This window comes from Grammomys surdaster, unplaced genomic scaffold (genome assembly GCF_004785775.1).
Source record: "Grammomys surdaster isolate TR1022 unplaced genomic scaffold, NIH_TR_1.0 133, whole genome shotgun sequence".
Lineage (NCBI taxonomy): Eukaryota > Metazoa > Chordata > Mammalia > Rodentia > Muridae > Grammomys > Grammomys surdaster.
Genome location: NW_021604591.1, coordinates 13,561,740 through 13,581,976, shown reverse-complemented (window position 1 = coordinate 13,581,976; position 20,237 = coordinate 13,561,740). Strand labels below are relative to the sequence as shown.

At 44.8% G+C, this 20,237-nt stretch overlaps 2 protein-coding genes across 2 annotated transcripts in view; one reads left to right on the top strand and one right to left on the bottom strand.

The window, feature by feature from the left end:
- The window catches only part of Ggcx (gamma-glutamyl carboxylase), a 19,690-nt gene extending 10,566 nt beyond the window's left edge, over positions 1–9,124 (top strand). The window contains exons 7-15 of the mRNA XM_028762247.1: positions 2,414–2,577; positions 2,975–3,240; positions 3,397–3,528; positions 4,445–4,596; positions 4,994–5,163; positions 5,329–5,459; positions 5,918–6,065; positions 6,226–6,421; positions 6,780–9,124. Coding sequence (XP_028618080.1) covers positions 2,414–2,577; positions 2,975–3,240; positions 3,397–3,528; positions 4,445–4,596; positions 4,994–5,163; positions 5,329–5,459; positions 5,918–6,065; positions 6,226–6,421; positions 6,780–6,972 — 1,552 coding nt within the window. The 3' untranslated portion in view covers positions 6,973–9,124. The remainder of the gene's footprint in view (positions 1–2,413; positions 2,578–2,974; positions 3,241–3,396; positions 3,529–4,444; positions 4,597–4,993; positions 5,164–5,328; positions 5,460–5,917; positions 6,066–6,225; positions 6,422–6,779) is intronic.
- Positions 9,125–9,607: 483 nt separating this feature from the next.
- Positions 9,608–17,463, bottom strand: Mat2a (methionine adenosyltransferase 2A). Its single transcript, XM_028762248.1, has 9 exons — positions 17,224–17,463; positions 14,414–14,491; positions 14,031–14,153; positions 13,419–13,531; positions 13,198–13,341; positions 12,810–13,028; positions 12,017–12,199; positions 11,791–11,924; positions 9,608–11,201 (listed from the first exon to the last, which is right to left on the bottom strand). Exons 1-9 carry the CDS (start codon positions 17,312–17,314, stop codon positions 11,099–11,101), a joined length of 1,188 nt encoding a protein of 395 aa, XP_028618081.1. The 5' UTR covers positions 17,315–17,463; the 3' UTR covers positions 9,608–11,098.
- Positions 17,464–20,237: the final 2,774 nt, after the last annotated feature.

Genomic DNA, 20,237 nt, shown 5'->3' with positions numbered 1-20,237 from the left:
AAAGAAAGAAAGATGGGGCCTAACTACATCTGGAGACTCTGTGCTGTAAATGGTCAAAAGAGAAAGGCATCAGACTTAAGTGACTTAATGGCATCAGAATTAGGTGACTTAATGGCCAACTTTGCTTTCAATTGCTGTGATAAGACCACGACCAAAAACAACTTGTGAGAGTTTATTTGGGCACACATCCAGCCCATCCCAATCCTTGAGGGAAACCAGGGCAGGAACTCAACAGAGCGGAACCTGGAGGCAGGAGCTGATGCAGAGACCATGGAGGACTGCTGCTTACTCGCTTGTTCCTCATGGTTTGCTCACTTTCTGTTTTACAAAGAAAAACTTAATTTTATTTATGCATATAACTGTTTTGCCTGCATGTATGTCTATGTACCACATGTGTGGCTGGTGTTCATGGAGTCAAGAAGAGGGCATTAGATCCCCTGAGAATGGAGTTACAGTTTTGAGCCACCATGTGGGTGCTGGGACCAAGCTTGGGTCTTCCAGAAGAGCAGCCAGTAATCCTCACGGTCAGCTCATTTCTCCAGCCGTGTCAGCTTGCTTTTTTATACCACCGAGGACCGTCTGCCCAGAGGTGACACTGTGCATAGTTGACCAGGCCCTTCCACATCAATTATTAATCAAGAAAATACCCCCAAAGACTTTCTGGGAGCCGGGCAGTGGTGGCACACGCCTTTAATCCCAGCACTTGGGAGGCAGAGGCAGGCGGATTTCTGAGTTCGAGGCCAGCCTGGTCTACAGAGTGAGTTCCAGGACAGCCCGGGCTACACAGAGAAACCCTGTCTGGAAAAACCAAAAAAAACAAAGACTTTCTGATAGGCAGTGTTGGAGGCAATCCCTCTGTTAAGGTTTCCTCTTTCCAGATGACTTCAGCCTGTGCAAGTTGATAGTAGTAGCATACTTGGTCAGTGAGCCAGCACCCAGCAGTACCCAACACACAATAGCACCCAGCAGCACCCAGCATACAGTAGCACCCAGCAGTTAGTTACCTTGAGTGGCAGTGGGAACTTCTTGCGTCCTTGCCTTGCCAACTCTTCCTTTTTAATTTATTATTTTTAATCATATTTTGTCAGTACTGGGGATTGAACCTGAGGTCTCATGCATATAAGGCAACCACCCCAGCCCTGACCCAACTCTTTTTTTTTTTTCAAGATTTATTTATTTTATGTATGTGAGTACACTGACACTGTCTTCAGACACACCAGAAGAAGGCATCAGATCCCCATTACAGATGGTTGTGAGCCACCATGTGGTTGCTGGGAATTGAACTCAGGACCTCTGGAAGAGAAGTCAGTGCTCTTAACTACTGAGCCATCTCTCCAGCCCAACCCAACTCTTTTTATTTTTTAATTTTTTGTAGACAGGATCTCACTATGTAGCCCTGGCTGGTCTGGACCTTACTATGTAGATCATGCTGGCCTTGAACTCAGAGCTCCTCTGCCTCTGCTAGGATTCAAGGCCGTGTAACTGTAGTCTTCTGTAGGAGCTCGTCAGACAGTTTGGCAAAGAGGTGATGCTGTTTCTGCTTGACAGGCAGCTTCATCTGTGGTCTTTCCTTCCTTCTGAGTCTCTCTCACTTGTTCTTTCCCACTTCCTCTGTTTTCCACGTGCTGAGATTTGACCTGTTACTCAACCAGCCACTCATTTTTACATTTTCATTTTTACATGTATCTGTTGTATGTGATTATAGGTGCACTTGCACACATGTGCCACAGCCTATGTGTGGAGGTCAGAGGACAGCGTGCAGGAGTTGCTTCTCTGCTTCCCACCTGTGGGTGCTAGGGATCAAACTCAGATCTCTAGGCTTAGTACCTAACCATGTTACCAGCCCAAAGCAGTCAACTTTAAAAAATGAGCCTGTTCTTTTTCTTTTGAGAAAAGGTATCCTCCATCTCAGGCAAGCCTCCAGCTCTCTGAGGATGGCCCTGAACTTTCTGACCTAACTGCTTCTGCCTCTCAAGTGTTAGGATTACAGGTGTGCACCACCACACCCAGCTTTGTGAAATGCTGGGGAGCAGACCTTCATGCACGCTAGGCAAGCCCCGGCTCCGGTGAGCTGCATGCCTAGTCCCAGGCTCACCTTTTCCTGCTTCTGCTCTATGATGTCCGTGAGGAGCTGGCTTCCTCAAGCATACTTTCCAGTCGATTGTTATCCCAGAAGATTGGGCCTTACTCATCGTACAGGGCTTGTTGGGGGAAAAAACGGACACCCGGAAATGTCAAGGGGTTGGAAAGCTCCAATGCAGAATATTCTTATGGCTGCCTGCATTTGGGGCTTAATTGTTATAACCCACTGGTGGGCAGATCCTTCGTCAGGGACAGGTTGCTGAAGCACCTGATGCTTGTGCTCTGGGTGATCCAGCTGACTGGCCCTGGCCGTTTGTTCCTGTGTCTGCAGGCTGGTGTTGTCCGAGGAGCTGACAAGCCTGCTGGTGGTACACTGGTGTGGGCTTCTCCTTGACCTCTTGGCTGGATTCCTGCTCTTCTTTGATGCCTCAAGAACCATTGGCCTCTTGTTCGTGTCCTACTTTCACTGCATGAACTCGCAGCTCTTCAGCATTGGTCAGTACCTACAGCTGCAGGGAGAGTGACTGCAGGGTTGTGGGGTGCAGCGTGCTGCAGTGAGGGTCTGTGGGAAGAACAGTGAAGCACTTCTTTTAGATCTGGGATGCAGCTCAGCTGCTACAGTGCTTCCCTAGAATGCACAAAGTCCTGAGTTCCATCCTCAGCATCACAGAAGACCAGCCGTGATGGTATCACCTCTCATCCCAGCACTGAAGAAGCAGAGTGAGAAGGATCGGGTCGAGGTGATCCCCAGCTACATACTGAGTGTTAGGCTACATGAGACTGTCTCAAGAAAACAAACCTTCATCAAAGTAAAATGCTTCAGATGTACTTCATAAGGGATGGAGGTAGAGGGAGTGTGACCACACTGAGATGTTTTCTTCTGCTTTTCTAGGTATGTTTCCCTATGTCATGCTGGCCAGCAGCCCTCTCTTCTGCTCAACCGAATGGCCTAGGAAGCTAGTAGCCCGATGTCCAAAAAGGCTGCAGGAGCTGCTGCCTGCCAAAGCTGCTCCCCGACCTAGTGCTTCCTGTGTCTATAAGAGGGCCCGGGCCAAAGCTGGTCAAAAGCCAGGGCTGCGCCACCAGCTGGGAGCCGTCTTCACCCTGCTCTACCTTCTGGAGCAGCTCTTCCTGCCATATTCCCATTTCCTCACTCAGGTCCGTTGGATCCGTACACGAGGCACTGAAGCTGGGCTTAGACTGTGGAGATGTGGCAGGATTAGGGAAGGGTGGGCTTGGTTTTCTAGTCTGCTTGTTGGAGGATGAGGTTGGGTGGAGAAGCATTAAGCTGATGTGTGTGCTCTGCCTTCCCAGGGTTACAACAACTGGACAAATGGGCTGTATGGCTATTCCTGGGACATGATGGTGCACTCCCGCTCCCACCAGCATGTAAAGATCACCTACCGTGATGGCCTCACTGGCGAGCTGGGCTACCTTAACCCCGGGGTGAGGCTTCCAATGCTCCCAATTCTTCAGAGCCCTGGCTTTGGGATCTTATCTGGTCCTACACCATAAAGTCACACCGATTTGGGTCTCTGCACTTCCTCTCAAACAAGATGGAACCTTCTTCTTCTTCTTCTTTTTTTTTTTTTTTGCTGCTGGACTGAGGGCCTAACACATGTTTAAGCACATTTTTTTTCATTTTATTTATTTATTTACTTATTTATTATATGTGAGTACACTGTAGCTGTCTCCAGACACTCATATGAGGACATCAGATCTCATTGCAGATGGTTGTGAGCCACCATGTGGATGCTGGGATTTGAACTCATGACCTCTAGAAGAGCAGTCAGTGCTCTTAACCGCTGAACCATCTCACCAGCCCTAAGCACATACTTTTAACAGTGAGCTACATCCTCATCCCTGAGCTTTTTGTAATTTTTAAAAAATGTATTTTGTGTGTTTGTGTGTGTGTGTGTGCATGCATGAGAGACAGACAGACACATGTAGAGTTAGTTTTTTCTACAGCTTTGTGAGTTCTAGTAATTTAACTTAAGTCATCAGGGTTTCATGGCAAGTGTCTTAACCCGTTGAACCATCTTAGGGGACCATATTTTAAATTAATAAGTCAAGATATTTCTGTATATCTCAGGCTGGTCCTGTTTCAGCCATTATGTCTGGTGCTAAACTTTTTTTTTTATATAAATATATATACTGTGGAGACAGTTTATCATTGTTTTGAATTAAGATTATGTTTTGGAAAGGTAAGTAAATATTTAGCAATGAAAAATTCACCACTGAAAACAACTTCCTTTTTTTCCCTCCTGGTCAAGTTAGGCAGGAGAGATGTTTATGTTATTGGCAGTGCATGTCTTGGAGATTGACAGTGACAAAGTGGGACTAATATGGGGGTTTGGGGCAGGTATTCACACAGAGCCGGCGATGGAAGGACCATGCAGACATGCTGAAGCAATATGCCACTTGCCTGAGCCTCCTGCTTCCCAAGTACAATGTCACTGAGCCCCAGATCTACTTTGATATTTGGGTCTCCATCAATGACCGCTTCCAGCAGAGGTGGGCAAGGGGAGCAGAGACAGGGAAAGATGAAGCAGAGTTCTTTTTGCCAAGATGAAAAGCTGAAGTCTCCCACTTGTCTGCTTTTTACAAGGCTCTCTCTCAGTTTAGTGCATGTCGGGTTGATTTGGTTGTGGGCCAGCAGGGGGCACCAGGAGAAAAGTGAACTGACTGTTCTTTCAGACACTGTTAACACAATGCCTTCTCCTCAGGTGGCCACTAACTCACATTCTTCCCCTCCTCTCTGCCATGGACTGGCAATAACATGCTGACAGCAGACATTTCTCCTTTTGGGAAATCTTATTCCCTCAATGGGTTCAGTGATGAAAGGAGCAGAACCAGAAATCTGGTGGGTGGTTGGCTGTTGCCTCCTCAGAACATGGTTTCCTTTTTTAAGGCTTTTTGACCCTCGAGTGGACATCGTACAGGCTGTCTGGTCCCCCTTCCAGCGCACGCCTTGGGTACAGCCACTCTTGATGGACTTATCTCCCTGGAGGACCAAGTTACAGGATATTAAGAACAGTCTGGACAACCACACTGAGGTGGTCTTCATTGCAGATTTCCCTGGTATGGAGGAAAGCAAGGGGAGGTTTTGCTGTCTTTGACTTCCTTGATCACAGAGACATTGCTTATGCTGGGGTAGGGAGGGGACTCTGGAGGTGATAATGGTGAAGGTCTGCAGTCTGTGCTGGTGAGGTGGGGTGGGATGGTGAGCTTTCTTGCTTCTGGCAGGGCTACACTTGGAGAATTTTGTGAGTGAAGACCTAGGCAACACTAGCATCCAGCTGCTGCAGGGAGAAGTCATTGTGGAATTGGTAGCAGAACAGAAAAACCAGACTCTTCAAGAAGGAGAGAAAATGCAGGTATTTTCTCTATATATTGCTGGGTTAACAGCAATAGAGGGGCTGGGGATTTAGTACCACAAAATAGGAACTTTAGAAATTTAGGTGACCAAGGCTCATTTATTACAAACAAAAAGTCTTCATCAGTGCAGTGATGTAGTGGAGGCTCAGAAAGCAAGGGCTTCCTCAGAGCATAGAAGCATGTATCTGTTAATTTCAGGACTTAGGAGGCTGAGGCAGAAAGACTGAGAACCCCAGGCCAGCCTGGACTACACAGTAAGACTGGAACTCAAAACACAAAACACTGGAAGAAGGAGAAAAAAAAGGGACCGCTGAGGGCGTGAATAGCTTATCCAGATTCCAGAGGCCATAATTTCAGACTCACAAGGCACAAGGCAAGAGCGCCAGCAGGGTTAGAGCGGGGAGACAGTAGCCTAGCTAGGGAAGTTAGTGCAGCGTGTCCTTTGTTCCCTCACCAGTTGCCTGCTGGAGAGTACCATAAAGTCTATACTGTATCATCTAGTCCTTCCTGCTACATGTACGTCTATGTCAACACTACAGAGGTCGCACTGGAGCAAGACCTGGCGTATCTGCAAGAATTAAAGGAGAAGGTGGAGAACGGAAGTGGTGAGTGCATGGAGGTTTGGACAGAGAGACCACCTGCTTTTAGAAGTCAGGGTTATAGGCTCAAAGCATTAAAGACAGTATGTGATGCCTCTAGTTGATGGAAGTGGCCTTTCTGAGAGTGGTCCTTCTCATTGGATCCTTTTTGCTGTCTTCTGGGCAGAAACAGGGCCTCTGCCTCCAGAACTTCAGCCTCTTTTGGAAGGGGAAGTAAAAGGGGGCCCTGAGCCAACACCTCTGGTCCAAACCTTTCTCAGACGTCAGAGGAAGCTCCAAGAAATTGAACGCAGGCGAAATAGCCCTTTCCATGAGCGATTCCTTCGCTTCATGCTTCGAAAGCTGTATGTCTTTCGACGCAGGTAAGTTTCAGTCACAGAAGTGTTTGTCGTTGCCATCAGGTGCTTGCAAGTTTGGTTACTCTCCCCTAGTGTAACAGATCTAGGGATCTTTCTCCCCTCTTCACCCACTTCTGCCTGTTAATCTTTAGCCTTTCCATAGCTATTCCTGTTTTACCCTAGAATCTTGTCAAGCTTCAGAGTAGGGTCTGCTTGCATTTGGTATGTGGAAGGTCATTTGTAATTACAAATTTGTAAACTTGTAATTTGTCACCTGTGTCCTCAGGTGAAGGGGGTCTAAGACCAAATGTTTCCTAACAGCTTTGGAGTTATGTAGAAACTTAAATTTGGACTGAGCGTTTACCTTTTTTTTTTTTTCCAGCTTCCTGATGACTCGAATTTCACTCCGAAATCTGCTATTAGGCCGCCCTTCCTTAGAGCAACTAGCCCAAGAGGTGACATATGCAAACTTGCGACCATTTGAACCAGTTGATGAGTCAAGTGCTTCAAACACAGATTCTTCAAATCCTAATCCCTCAGAGCCAGATTCTGAGCATGTTCATTCTGAGTTCTGAATGAAGTCCAGATGCTCTGTGCAGACGTGGGGGCAGCCTGTTATAGGCTTTATTGTCTATGCAAAGGACATTTTTTGGAGAAAAATGATTTTGAGATAGGCTTTCACAGTACAGCCCAGGCTGGCCTCAAACTCATGGTGGTCCCTTTTTCAGCTTGTTTTGTGATTACATATATATCAGCAAACCTAGTTGGTTTTCCCTTTACATTTTTTCCTCCTACAAGTTCTTTAAAATTATAGCTTACAGGATCTAAGGCAACAGAGAATTTGAATCCCAAGACTGAGGGCTTTTAGTCTTTATAGACAGGATATCTCCGTGTGGACCAGACTGGCCTTGCTCTCAAGAGATTTACCAGCCTCTGCCTCCTGAGTGCTGGAATTTAAGGCTTGGGACATTGCTACCTGGCTTATAAGTCATTTTTAAGTTGGCTTGCTCTTTAGGAAAAGGAATTTTACAATGAATATAGCTGAACCCATGTACTTGCTATGTGCTTGGTACTGTTTGAAGCATTGTACCTGAATTAACATACTTGTACTTTAAGAAGCATTGACCTTTACCTTTAAAGAAAGGAGAACATGCAAAATTTACCTAAAGTCATCTAGGAGTTGACAATTTGAAATGTTAGATTTAAGGTCCTGTAACCTGCTGCTTTTAATTTTCAGACTTACACTAAAACTGAAGTATAGCTTAAAACTTGTGTTAATTCCAAGTGACAAGAGTGATCAGGTAGTAATAAAGGAATAAGGCAGTTTTTAATTTATAAATCATTCCTATTTGTAGCCAGCAAGTTTTTCAGTACCACTGGCATCAATCAGAATAGCATTACTAAATAGGGAAGCCAGATGGCTTGCTTTTATATAAATCAGCTTAGTGAATGGTAACTCGCTAAGCCATGGCTGAGTCATAAGCCTTGAAGTTTTGTTTCCTTATATTGGTCAAGCCCCATCGCATCTTCCTTCTGTTCATCCTTCATTCTGAAATCTAGTTAGGGATAGACCAAGGTAGGGTCATCACTTCCAATTGCACAGGTTAGGCCTGAGAATGGAGAACCAAAAATCCATTTTAATGCATATAGTACACTGTATGTAGGCTACTACTGACGGCCGTGTACAGGTCACTTTTAACAGGAAAAGCACTAGTTTATACCTTTTCATGATCTTACCTTAACAGTATGAAATACAGCCTGGCATTATGCCCTTTCACTATTTTTTATTCAGTAGGGGGATTTTGTAAACTTTTGTGGGGAAATGAACCCAAGGTTCATGCAAAGTATGAAATTTATACAGAGATGCTCCTTTTATGTTGATTTACTGAGTTTTCTCCCCCCACCCCAAATGTTGGGATGAATTAAGTGGAGATGAAGTCATTAATAGTTAAGCTGCTTGAGGCTAGCGATGGGGCTCAGTTGATATAGTCTCCCATTCATGAAGTCCTGAGGCTCTGGTGTACATCTATAGTGCATCCTCAGCAGTCTGGAAGATCAGTTCACGGGCAGCACCAGAGTAGTGAGACTCCATTTAGTTGATGGAAATTGTATAGTATTGCCAGAGAAACCAGGCTTTGCTATTAGTTGTCTTGGGAATAGATTTGTTTTATAAAAGCTCTAGCTGAATTACTCCACCCATCTCCAGCATACACTCACTTTGTGCTTGTCCTTAGCCCTGAACCCCACTTCCCATGCTTATTCATTTCCTTCCATCCTCCCTGGCCTAGCTAGTGCCCATGCACCTAGTATTTCTCAGGACCTTAGTTTTTTTAAGGGCTCTCAAACTAGTTTTTGGGATCTCACAAGCATATCTATGTAGTTGAGCACTTTAGATATGGCCTCACTTACCCCAGGCTACCCCCTCAAATATAAATTTATGTAGCTGAGGACGATCTTGAACTCCCAATTGTCCTGTTCTTGCTACTGGACAATCTCATTCCTGTCTTGAGCAAACAAGCATCTACAAGATAAGGACTTGCTAAGTATAAGTAGCCCAGGTTTACTCAATCTCTTAAATGCTGGGATGGATACATGAGCCACTCTTCTTAAACGCCTGGAAATTTAACTATGTTCGTATTTGCTTCCCAAGTGCTAGGATTAAAGAAACATGCTGCCATTACCATCAGGCAAAGAAAATCAATAAACTTTGTATATAACCTCACTGTAGCAGGGTTTCTGTTTGCTATAAATTAAAGCTACACTTTGGGGAAACTAGTCTATTTTAAAACTTTAAAAGCTCCTAAATGTTTTTAGTGCTAAAAAGCAAAATGCCTACCTAGCATACAGACTAAAAATTCTTGCCACCACAGAAGCCCCTTCATCCCTGTTCCTGGGAACTGGCTAGCCTTGAACAAGAGAATATACTTGCTTCTGCCATCCAAGTGCTTATTGAAAAGGCACTTGATGGCCAAAGCCTCCAGACAGTGTTCATTCCCAGGGCCTCATGCGCTGAATGTGAATAAAGCTCTTGCATGTTGTCCTGACCTCCACACACCATGGTGTATGCACCGTGTAAGATAGGCTTTTCTGAATCACTGACCTTTTAGCCATGACTTTATCTTAGTCCTAGTTGAAAACTTTACTGCTGGCAACGGGTGGCAGATGCTATAAATTTTAATTTGGGATACAACAATGGACAAGTGGGCACAGTTTGGGTAGAACCTAGCATTTTATTTAGATCTTCATTAAACTGTTGGAATTGAGAACCAGACATACGTAATAAACCTCCAAAAATAGATCCTGAAAGGCACTTTCTTGCTTAGGGCAAGCAGTCATGGAATAAGCATGTAAACAAGCTGGCTTCTCTGTACCACACCAGCCAAGTCAGCTTTCTCCATGGCCAGCTGCACCAGCTCTGCCCTCCCTTCTGTTAACACCAGCCAGACCCCCTGTAGGTCTAACCCAAGGTTTTTCTGTAGGACACCTTGGCCTACCTGGGAATGCTGGAAACATGTTAAAGGAATCATGGTGTTGAGAAGAAAAAAAAAAATCTTTTAAAAGCTGCCATCTGAGGTGATGGCTTCTCTGTACTTACGCCATACCCCAGAATACAATAAATAAGCAATTAGAAAATGTTCAAGTATGAAGGGATTTCCTCCTCCCCGCCAAAAGCACTGCTCTCTGAAGGAAGCTGGTTTCTCTGTAGCTACACCAGCTGTTCAGAAAGCTCATTGGACCTGGTTTTGAAAATAAAACAAAGTTAAAACCCTGGGAGGAGCTATTGTGCAGTGTGGAGTACTCTTTCTTATAAAGAAAAAAAAGTTACCTGGTACCAAAGTGTGCAACCTACAGACCCTCAGGTACTGCCCTGTGACTTCTCTGTATATCACAAGGGTGCCAAGTGCCTGTTTTTCTAGACTAAAAGTTGGTGAGGTTTGGCTAGTGCTGAAACCATGCATAGGATTGGTTTACTAAATAAAACCTTATTACGTACGTCCTCCAAAGACAGCTGAAAAGTGGAGAGATTTTGATTTGGTGCTGTTTGAGGTGGCAATTAATAGCATAAGCACCAGGGAGATGTTTTAATTGTAACTGCCTTTTTTTTTAAGTCAGGCTAGAGCTCCAACTGAAACCTTCGCTTCATGCAAGATTGATTGGATAGGAATACTCCCCGACAAAGAACTACATAATTAGAAATGACTGAGTTACAGGGAGGATAAGGGAAGGGGCTTCACATTCAATAAATAGAGCTCAAGACATTACAAATTCATGCTGACAGGGCTGTGGCATTGCCAGAGTCTATAGTCAAACTACAAGAACTTTACGTGCACATTACAAGGACATTTTCAGCATCTGGTGGGAAAGTAATTGCAATTAGGACTTTGGAGGATTAGGTGATAGGGCACAAAGGTTCGATTTCAAAGCATTATTCACTACAGTGTTTGTTTCTAGGCAGTTACATGGGTCACCTATGCTCACTATATCCATTATAATGGTGAACAAAACACCTAGGGACAGAATAGCAAGCCCAACTTACAGTCCCCCACAAAAGCTAAAATTCATGTCATTGATTAGAGTGACTGCAACTGATCAGGAGCTGAAAGAGGACAGAAAAATTTAGGAAGAAGGCCCTTTCCCTCAGAGCTTGAAGGCTTCTCTGTAACCTACGCCAACAAGTCTGGGGAAAAAAGGCTAACACTTTCAATATTTAAGCTTTTTGGGCACTTCCCATGGGAAGCTGTCCCTACCAAAGTGGCCATAGGCTGCAGTCCTCTGATAAATTGGCTTCTTCAGATCCAGATCCCTGGAATATACAAGTCCATAACTTAATATGTAGCATTAAATTTAAAACAAAGCAAAACAATCAGCAAGACTCATTTCAAGAGCTCTGGCAAATGAGTTCAGTTCTCCCTGGGGTTTGCTAGGAAAAAAGTTCATGGCAAAAATGTTTGTTACTTCCCTTGTGTTACTTGCACAGTCCTTATTAATAACTACAGTTCTTGTTTTCCAGCCCTGGCTTGACAAATGAAAACTTATCATTCTTAGGAATTTCAATCGAATACTTACCAAGGTCCAACACTGACCACTATGGTTATTTTCTTTGTAACTTTGAGCATCCCACTTTAGCTTATTAATTCTTAATGTAGCACCCTTAGTTAAGATAAGCACAAAGCTAAGAATCAAAGATGGAGAACTTTCTAGAATGTTATTTTAAGTCACAGAACACTAACTTTTATCAGCTATGTCCCTCTCCAGGCAATTTAAAATATTGGCATGTTCTAGGAATTAAAATTTGTTTCCCTTCATGAGGAGTCTACCTTTCCCTCCTCAGGTTTTAGTATATATGTCCCAACCCCCTACTTCTCACTAGCAATAGGTTTTACCATCTTTACCTGACAATGACCCCAGGGCGAAGATCAAAATTCTTCTTTACAATTTCTAATAGCTCTCTCTCACTCTTCTGAGAAGTGCCATAATGGAAAATGGAGATCGACAATGGGTGAGAAACTCCAATAGCATAAGAGACCTAAAAGTCAGTAATACATTGTTATAGAATAGGAGGTATTTGAAATATTTTACCAAGTACCCTTCTCTCCCATGTAAATGTTCATTACATACCTGAACAAGAACCCTCCTGCACAGACCTCCTTTAACAAGGGATTTTGCCACCCAACGAGCAGCATAAGCAGCTGAGCGGTCCACTTTGGTATAATCCTTTCCTGAAAAGGCCCCTCCTCCATGAGCTCCCCAACCGCCATAAGTATCCACAATGATTTTTCGGCCAGTCAAACCAGCATCACCCTGGAATTATAGGATTTAAGTCATGTAATTTTCCTCCCCTCCCCCACCACATAATCTGTCTGTGTAATAGCCCGGACTATCCAGGAACCAGCTTTGTAATCCAGGCTGGCCTGTAACTCAAAGAGATCTACCTGCTTTTCCCTGCCTCCTAAGTACTGGGATGTAAGGTGTGCTACCACTCCTGGCCATGTAATTTTTCTAATAGGTGATTCAGGTAGTGGTGGCACGTGCCTTTGATCCCAGCACTTGGAAGGCAGAGGCAGGCAGATTTCTGAGTTGGAGGCCAGCCTGGTCTACAGAGTGATTCCCAGGACAGCCAGGGCTATACAGAGAAACCCCGTCTCGAGAAAAAAGAAAAAAAAAGAAAAAGAAACCATTCTAAATTTGTATGTAGCTCACACCCACAATCCTAGCACTTGGGAGGCTAAGGCAGGACAAGGTGTTGAAGCTGCACACTGCCATAACATTAGATACACAGTGAATTCTATGGTAGCCTAGGCTACAAAAGATAAGGGTGTGTGTAAAAGGAACAGAGTGGACTAGGGAAAAAACAGTGGCAGCCACAAATTTTAAGTAGTAGCCAGTAATAAACCGAAGCATTTTATATTACCTGAGGCCCACCAATAACAAATCTGCCACTTGGCTGTAGGTGGTAAATTGTATCCTCATCAAGGTACTTTGCAGGCACGACAGCTTTGATCACTTTCTCCTTTAGAGCATCCCTCATCTCATCAAGACAAACTTCTTCATCATGCTGAACAGATATAACAATCGTGTGGACTCTGATGGGAAGCACAGCACCTCGATCTTGCATATACTGCACAGTCACCTTGAATGTAAAATAGAACACTTGTCTAATCAAACAGCTTTATAGTGGGTTCTTTATCATAAGTTTAAATAACAAAAAGACAAGTACTATCCTCCCCAGTCAGCTATAATTAAGTAACTTGGAAATTTTAATGTAATTTGAGACATGTAGGTTTAAGATCACCACTTACTTGAGTTTTAGAATCTGGGCGTAACCAAGGCAATGTGCCATTGCGGCGTAGTTCAGCCAGTTTAGCATTTAGCTTGTGTGCTAAGACAATGGTTAAAGGCATACACTCTTCAGTTTCATCAGTGGCATAACCAAACATCAAACCCTAAAAATATGGAGAAGTGATCAATACAAGCTTCAGAATTTAATATTAAAAGAGATCCTAATAAACCGTCACAATACCTGGTCTCCTGCACCAATGTCTTCCTCATTCCGGTCAAGATGAACACCTTGGGCAATATCTGGTGACTGTTGTTCCAAGGCAACCAACACATTACAAGTCTTGTAGTCAAACCCTATAAACAACAAGGTGTTCCAATAACCTTCATTTTAACTCCCAAATGTTAACAGTAGTGCTGTGCTGCTAGAAATCTGGACATGCCAAAGCAAAGTGGTCAAGCACTTCTTTAAAAGACCATATCCACATATTCACTTAATCCCCCCCCCCACATTATGGTTTGAAACAAGGTCTCTAACCGGGCTAGATTCCAACTACAACTAAGCAGCTAACTCCTGCTTTGACATCCAGAAACTGAGTTTACAGGTGTACCATCATGTCTGGACACTCTATTGATGTGACTGTTACTGTATTTGTAGGACAGGAGACCGATTTTACACTAAATGTCGCATTTTAGAGGACAGAATAGGCAGAATCAGAAAGATGAGAGGATATGGTATAACTATGCAATCAGTCAAGGATTACTAGGAACATTCTAGAAGCTTCTACTAGCATCAGATTCTAGATCTGCAAAAATGGGTTTACAAGAAAAAACAAAACAAAACTCTAAAACACACCTTTGGAAGAATCATCATAGCCAATGTGCTTTATGGCTTCACGAACTACTTTCTGGTAATCAATGGCAGCTCTCGATGTAATTTCCCCAGCAAGAAGGATCATTCCAGTTTTAGCAACAGTTTCTAATAAAACAAAAGTTTATACTTAAAATATTATGGGGGGGGGAATGTGCTGAGAAACTCAATCATGTTATATATGCTGTATCCCCGGGTTTTCTATTTTTGAAGTGAGGTCTTGGTAAGTTACCCACATAGACATTTAACTTACTCACATAACTTACTACCTCCAGCCTCAACTTTCCAAGTAGCTGGTATTACCTATACCACCAAGCTTTGCTTCAAACACCCTTTTTGCCATTCATAAGCAAGTATTCTATACCTACCACAAGCCACTTTAGCATCAGGGTCCTGCTGAAGGTGTGCATCAAGAACAGCATCACTGATCTGGTCACAAATCTTATCTGGAAAATAAAAATTCCTGGTTCAATTTAACTATTACTACTAACCCTATCTTAACATGTAACTAGCAGTTTATGTCCAACCTGACGGCCAAATATAGCTGTGAATTTATAGGTGACAGAATCATATCACAATATCAAACAATTATAACTGTATCTGCAATGTAGGGGATAGGGGATCTCTAGAGTCTTGTTTTTCTTTTCTTTTTTTCTGTTTTTCGAGACAGGGTTTCTCTGGGCAGCCCTGGCTGTCCTGGAACTCACTCTGTAGACCAGGCTGGCCTTGAACTCAGAAATCCGCCTGCCTCTGCCTCCCAAGTGCTGGGACTAAAGGCGTGTGCCACCACCGCCCAGCTGAGTCTTGTTTTTCAAGATAGGTTTCTTTGTGCAGCTCTGGTTGTCATGGAACTTGCTCTGTAAACCAGGTTGGCCTTGAACTCAGAGAGACCCACCTGCCTCTGCTTCCTAAGTGCTAGGATTAAAGGTATAGACCACCACCATTTATGTTGGCTTTTTCTTTTGATTCAAGATTGGGTCTCAGCATACCTAATCTCAGCTCCAACTCATGGCAATCTCTGCTTCAGTCTCCAGACTGTTGGGACAGCATGTGCCATCATTCCAGACTTGAACTTCTTACAGTAAACAACAAATTTAAAACTGCTGCATTACCTGTGCATACATGTGCTATGGTGTTCATGTAGAGATCAGAAAACAGTAAGAGGAATCTGGTTTTCTCCATTATGTTGTGTCCTAGGTTCCAGGGACTGAACTCAGGTCACAACAGGCTTGGCAGCAAGCACTCTTAAGACCCTGAGCAATCTCACTGGCACTCCCCACATATCTCTGAAGTGAACAATTCTACATCAGTGCATGAAGTATGGTGAGCTTTCCTATTATTAAAGCACTGTTTTACCAGGAGCTATTTGCTGGAATATAAAAACTGTTGTATATAGGAATATATTTTACTTGACTGAAAACTTGATATTGTGGCCTTACCATTAGTAACATAAACTCATCAATTCAGTTAGGCAGTAACTTTGAGCATATTTATTTAACACATTATATAGTTTACACTTAAAACGAACTCAGTTCCACCTCAAAATATTTCAGATTATTTCAAAAGTCTAAGTTCCTAGTGAAACAATTTCCTATGTTAAACAGAACAGCCATGTCTTGATATCTCAAAGCCTACTATCGGAAATAACTTCACAGAGTATTTAAAAGACAACTGTTCTATTTTATCCCTCACATTTAACTGTCAGGTCACTAACTTCCTAAACCAGTCCATTTCTCCTATTATTAGACAATACTCAGTTTCTTGTTATATAACTAGTATCAAACCTATGTACTTGGGGTTCTGAATGAATCAAACAAAGCCACTCTAGAAACTTAACACCAGCTTATTAGGGAAATAAGATTTTTTTAACCATGAACAGAAGGAACAGCAGCAAACAGAAAATGATCCAGGAAACGGTTTAAGTGTGTTCTAAAACATACTCAATTTCTCCTTGATTTACCAATTTGGAAAATGACAGTATCCTGGTCTGGAATGTTTGTGGTATTGAGACAGGATCTTACACATAGCCCAGGCTGACAAACTAAACTGCTTCCATACTTTAAATGCTGGGATTATAGTAGTGTACCACCATGCTTGGCTCGTCTCCTGAATTTTTTTTTACTACTCCACCACCCCAAAAATGTGTATTGGAGCCATAGAACCTTAAGATCGAATCTATTAGCTGTAATAAGTAGTGGTTCAATCGACACGGAGGTACCCCTTTCCTTGAGGGGAGTGTGGGAAGAACCACAGCAGCACTTGTCTTTCAGCCATCACTCATCAAGATCCTCCTGACAGACCATGTAGTAATGTTGCTGTGGGACCCCTAAGGACAGAAACAGCTCAAACTGAGTATTAGTATTTATTGGATGGTTAAGTTCCGTCTGAGACCCAAAGTTCCATATAATAGATTCATTGTAACCGACCCCATCATGGCGGTTCAGTGGACAAAGGCTTAAGGAAACAAGAAATAAATCCTCCTTTAATCATAGGAAAAGACCAAAGGGAAGACTTTAAAAGGAAAGCTAATGCGATGGGAGTAGGCACTTGATTCTCATGCACTTCATCCTTTTCACGCACACTCCAAATAAGGGGTGCCTTCTCCAACTCGCGCTATATTTAGTCAGCGGCTGTCACCTTGAAAGCCTAAGGGCATATCCACCCATGCTCTTAAGTCTTTTTAGAGGCCGGAAGCCATGGATAATAGAAATGGGACCTTTACAGACACCAGCCCCGACTTCCAAACCCAGGGGTCGGGTGGGTAGAGGCCGCCAGCTCCGCTTCGTCCCAATTCCACATGCGGCGAACACGTGGTACCCGCTGCAATGCGGGGCGCGCGCTCCCGGCGGCCGGACGCGAGCACGCGGGGCGGGGTCGCCCACTTGAGGTTTTTCCAGACGACGGGACTAAAGAGGAGGAAGCAGTGCCCTCCCCGCGCCGATCTCAAACTGCCTCGAGCCCCCGCCCTTCTCGATTTCTGGAACCTTCCGCATGGCGGGGCGCGCCGCCGGATGAGGAGCGGCGAAAGGGGGAGGGGAGCGGGGCCACATATTGCAAACTCGCGGCGCCACGAGGGAAGCGCGCGGCCGCTGCTGTGCCCACCGCCGGAGACCTGGGCCTCGACGCCCCAGCGCCACTGCCCTCCGCCCTTCCCTTCTCCGAGTCCCCGTTGGCTCACCTGGGTGACCTTCCCCTACAGACTCTGAAGTGAAGAGGAACGTCCCCTCCTCGATGAACGCCTCATGGAAGCCGTTGAGCTGCCCGTTCATGGCGGCGGCGGTGAGAGAGGGTGACCGAGGAGACGGAGCGGCGGCGAGGCAGAGGACTGCGGAGGACGCAAAGGGAGGATCGCCTCAGCTCAAGGCAGCCTGGAGACTCGAAGCGAACGAAGCGGCGGGCGAAGCGGCCCAGTATTTATAGAGCAGCGCCCGCGCGCGCGCGCCCGGCTCGGGCCCCGCCCCTCGGCGTCGCGCGCCAATGCGCCACGGGCGGGCGGATGGGGGTTGGCTGGGTGGTCCGCCGAGCGGAGCTCGGGCTGGACCATTCTACCGAACAGGGGAAGCGATCAGAGCTAACCGCGCCCCCTGCCGGTAGTTAGTCATCTTGATGGCGTCGGTTAAATGGAGATGTAAGTAAGTGAGTAGACTTGGGTTTTACGCCCTTTCCCTTGCTGATTTCTGGAGAAGAGACAATTTGGATTTGAGGGACGGTCTCCCCCGTGCGACGACATGGTACATCCCTTCCGACCGTTGCCCACGGAGGTCTGCCGGCGCGCGCGCCCCCCAGCGGCGGCCTCGGGGGTGGCGGCCGTTTTGTGCTGTGGCTGTCGCCGAGGGTCTCTCTTGCCACCCCCACCCCCCGCCCCGCCATTCGCCACCTCGTGCACCGGCGCCGGGTGGCCTTCTGTCATGTGAAGGTGGCCATGTTGGCTGCCCAATGGAGGCTGATATGCACCGCCCTTATTCGTCCTACGCGGTTCCCTCTGGGGGACGAGAGATTCCGAGGGGCTCTAGCCCAACCGTTAGTCATGTCTCGAGTAACTGCTCTGGGGAAAATGGTTGTAAAGCCAACAGGAATGCTGTATTGTTTTTCTAAACATTTGCCACTTGCCGGCCTCCCCTCCCCCCCTCGCCGGGCCTCGTGGACCCTCGGAGTCTGAGACTGTGCTGAATCCTTTTCTGTCCTAAAATCTGACTTTGCGTGGCTTTGTTTTCCATGCTTCCTAGGAAGAAATGGATGTTTCAGTCTGTTCGAGAGAATATGAATAAGAATGTTTCTTGCGTGTGTGTTGGGGAGGGCGCTCGCTATTCAGGCCTTCAAATGTGCTTCAGATGAGCTTGTCAAGGTCAAATGGCCTCGATTTTATGACACTTTCTCTTTTAAACCTTTGCAGTTGTCTCAGTTTTGCACATGAAATTAATTAACAGACGAGGAAAAAATGAAATAAAACTCGGACAAAGAGTGGAGTTTGGAGCTAATTGCATGCAGAGACCCACTACCAGGCCAGTGTCAGGAAACCGTTGGGACCAGCCTTAGGGCAGGCCCGAAGCCTGGTGGCTTCTTAGAACCAGCGTTTGTCAAGAACATTGGGTTTTATGATGTTAGGGAACAGCCTGCTCCTAACGTAAGATGCACTTGACACTGAAGCTGAATGACAACCTCCGGCTGCCAGCTGCCATGGCTCAGAAAATTAGGTACACTGTGAAAAGCAAGGAGCATTTCGCTCTAGGGTGTGTGCCAGTGCAAAGGTGGGAGTTTGAGAAAGGCTCTGTGGGAAACAAAGGAATCGCTTAGGCTGTACTAGGAGCCTCAACAAAGAAGCTAAGGGACACAGCCTCATCTCCTTGTCGGAAACCACATCCTTGCAGGCAGCCTGGCAATATTTTGTTCTTAATCATTTGTTTTATTTTTAAAACTAGCCCTTCATGAGAAAATAGTCAAGACTTTGATAATTTTTACTTGTTTTAGGGGCTAGAGAGATGGCTCAGCCATTAAGAGTAACTTAGAATGAGTAATAAAATTGCCAAACAGACCAAAATGCCTGTGTAGACTGGTCAGTCCATTACCTTCCAGCAGAAAAATCTATATGGAAGCCAGACTATAATTAAAAGGTTATTTTATTAATAGGGAGGGGTTAAATTCAATGATTAGTTCATTAAATTCTGACACCCCTTTGCCCTCAGTTCCACAGCTGGCTCATTCTGCCAAGAGGATTAACTCAGCTGTACATTATTACCGCTCTCTTGCTCATAGGCTAATATAGGGGTTGCGATTCGTGGCTTTGGGTCATGCTTCTGTTAACTAAAAGAATAAGCAAGCCTCATTCCTCTGTCTTTAGCCTGTAAAATTGGGATAATAGTAGCAAATTTTTCCAAGAACTCTTTTGCATGATGTCTAACATATAACAGGACTCATTAAAGCAGTGAATTCTCTTTTTACTTTTTGCAGGTGTCCATTTGCTGGTGGGACAAAGGCTAAAACTCTCTACACATTCTGCTATGTTTGCTTTTTGAGACCAGGTCTCACTCTGTAACCTGGGTTGATCTGGAACTCACTGTGTAGCCCAGACTGGCCTTGAATTCATGGAAAGCCTTCCCTGTCTCGGCCTCTAGAGAGCTATTCCACCATGCCATCCACTTATTAAAGGCTAGAGTATGGTATTACTACTACTGCTTCAAACCTTATCTCAGACTCTAACATTCCCCTCTGCCTTCTACTCTGGATCTCTTTTGCTAACAGCTCAAGTCATTAATTGATACATATCAAAACAAGGACACATTTTCATTGATTCTATACTATTCACATTGTCCATTTCTTCTGTAAGTATTTATGATACCAACTGTAAGACTGGCAGGAATCGATCCAGGAACAGGCCTGGTTCTCTTCCCACTCCAGACTCTTAAGAGTGATGGCACCTGGCACACACTATCCTTTTCTCCAGGGCTCAGCTGCTACTTCCTAGATGAAGCCTTCACTTCCAGAGATTTCTCTCAGGGTTCATTTATTTTCTCTCATGCTCCTGAGTGCTGTTTGAAATTACAGATTTGAAGATTAGCTGATGGATGTCTCCAGTTCCCAGCTCAGTACATGAGGTCCATGATAATAAGGTGTTCTGTTTTACCGAAGCTTTGCTCTGAATGCACTTAAGATGCTAAGGAGTGTCCAAGAGGGAGAAACGAAGGAAAGGAAAAG

Coding starts and splice junctions, on each gene's coding strand:
- Mat2a (XM_028762248.1), bottom strand. CDS start 17,314: ATGAACGGGCAGCTCAACGGCTTCCATGAGGCGTTCATCGAGGAGGGG. Junction 14,492..17,223: donor TGTAGGGGAAGGTCACCCAG/GTGAGCCAACGG, acceptor TTTATTTTCCAG/ATAAGATTTGTGACCAGATC. Junction 13,532..14,030: donor CTATGATGATTCTTCCAAAG/GTGTGTTTTAGA, acceptor TGTTGTTTATAG/GGTTTGACTACAAGACTTGT.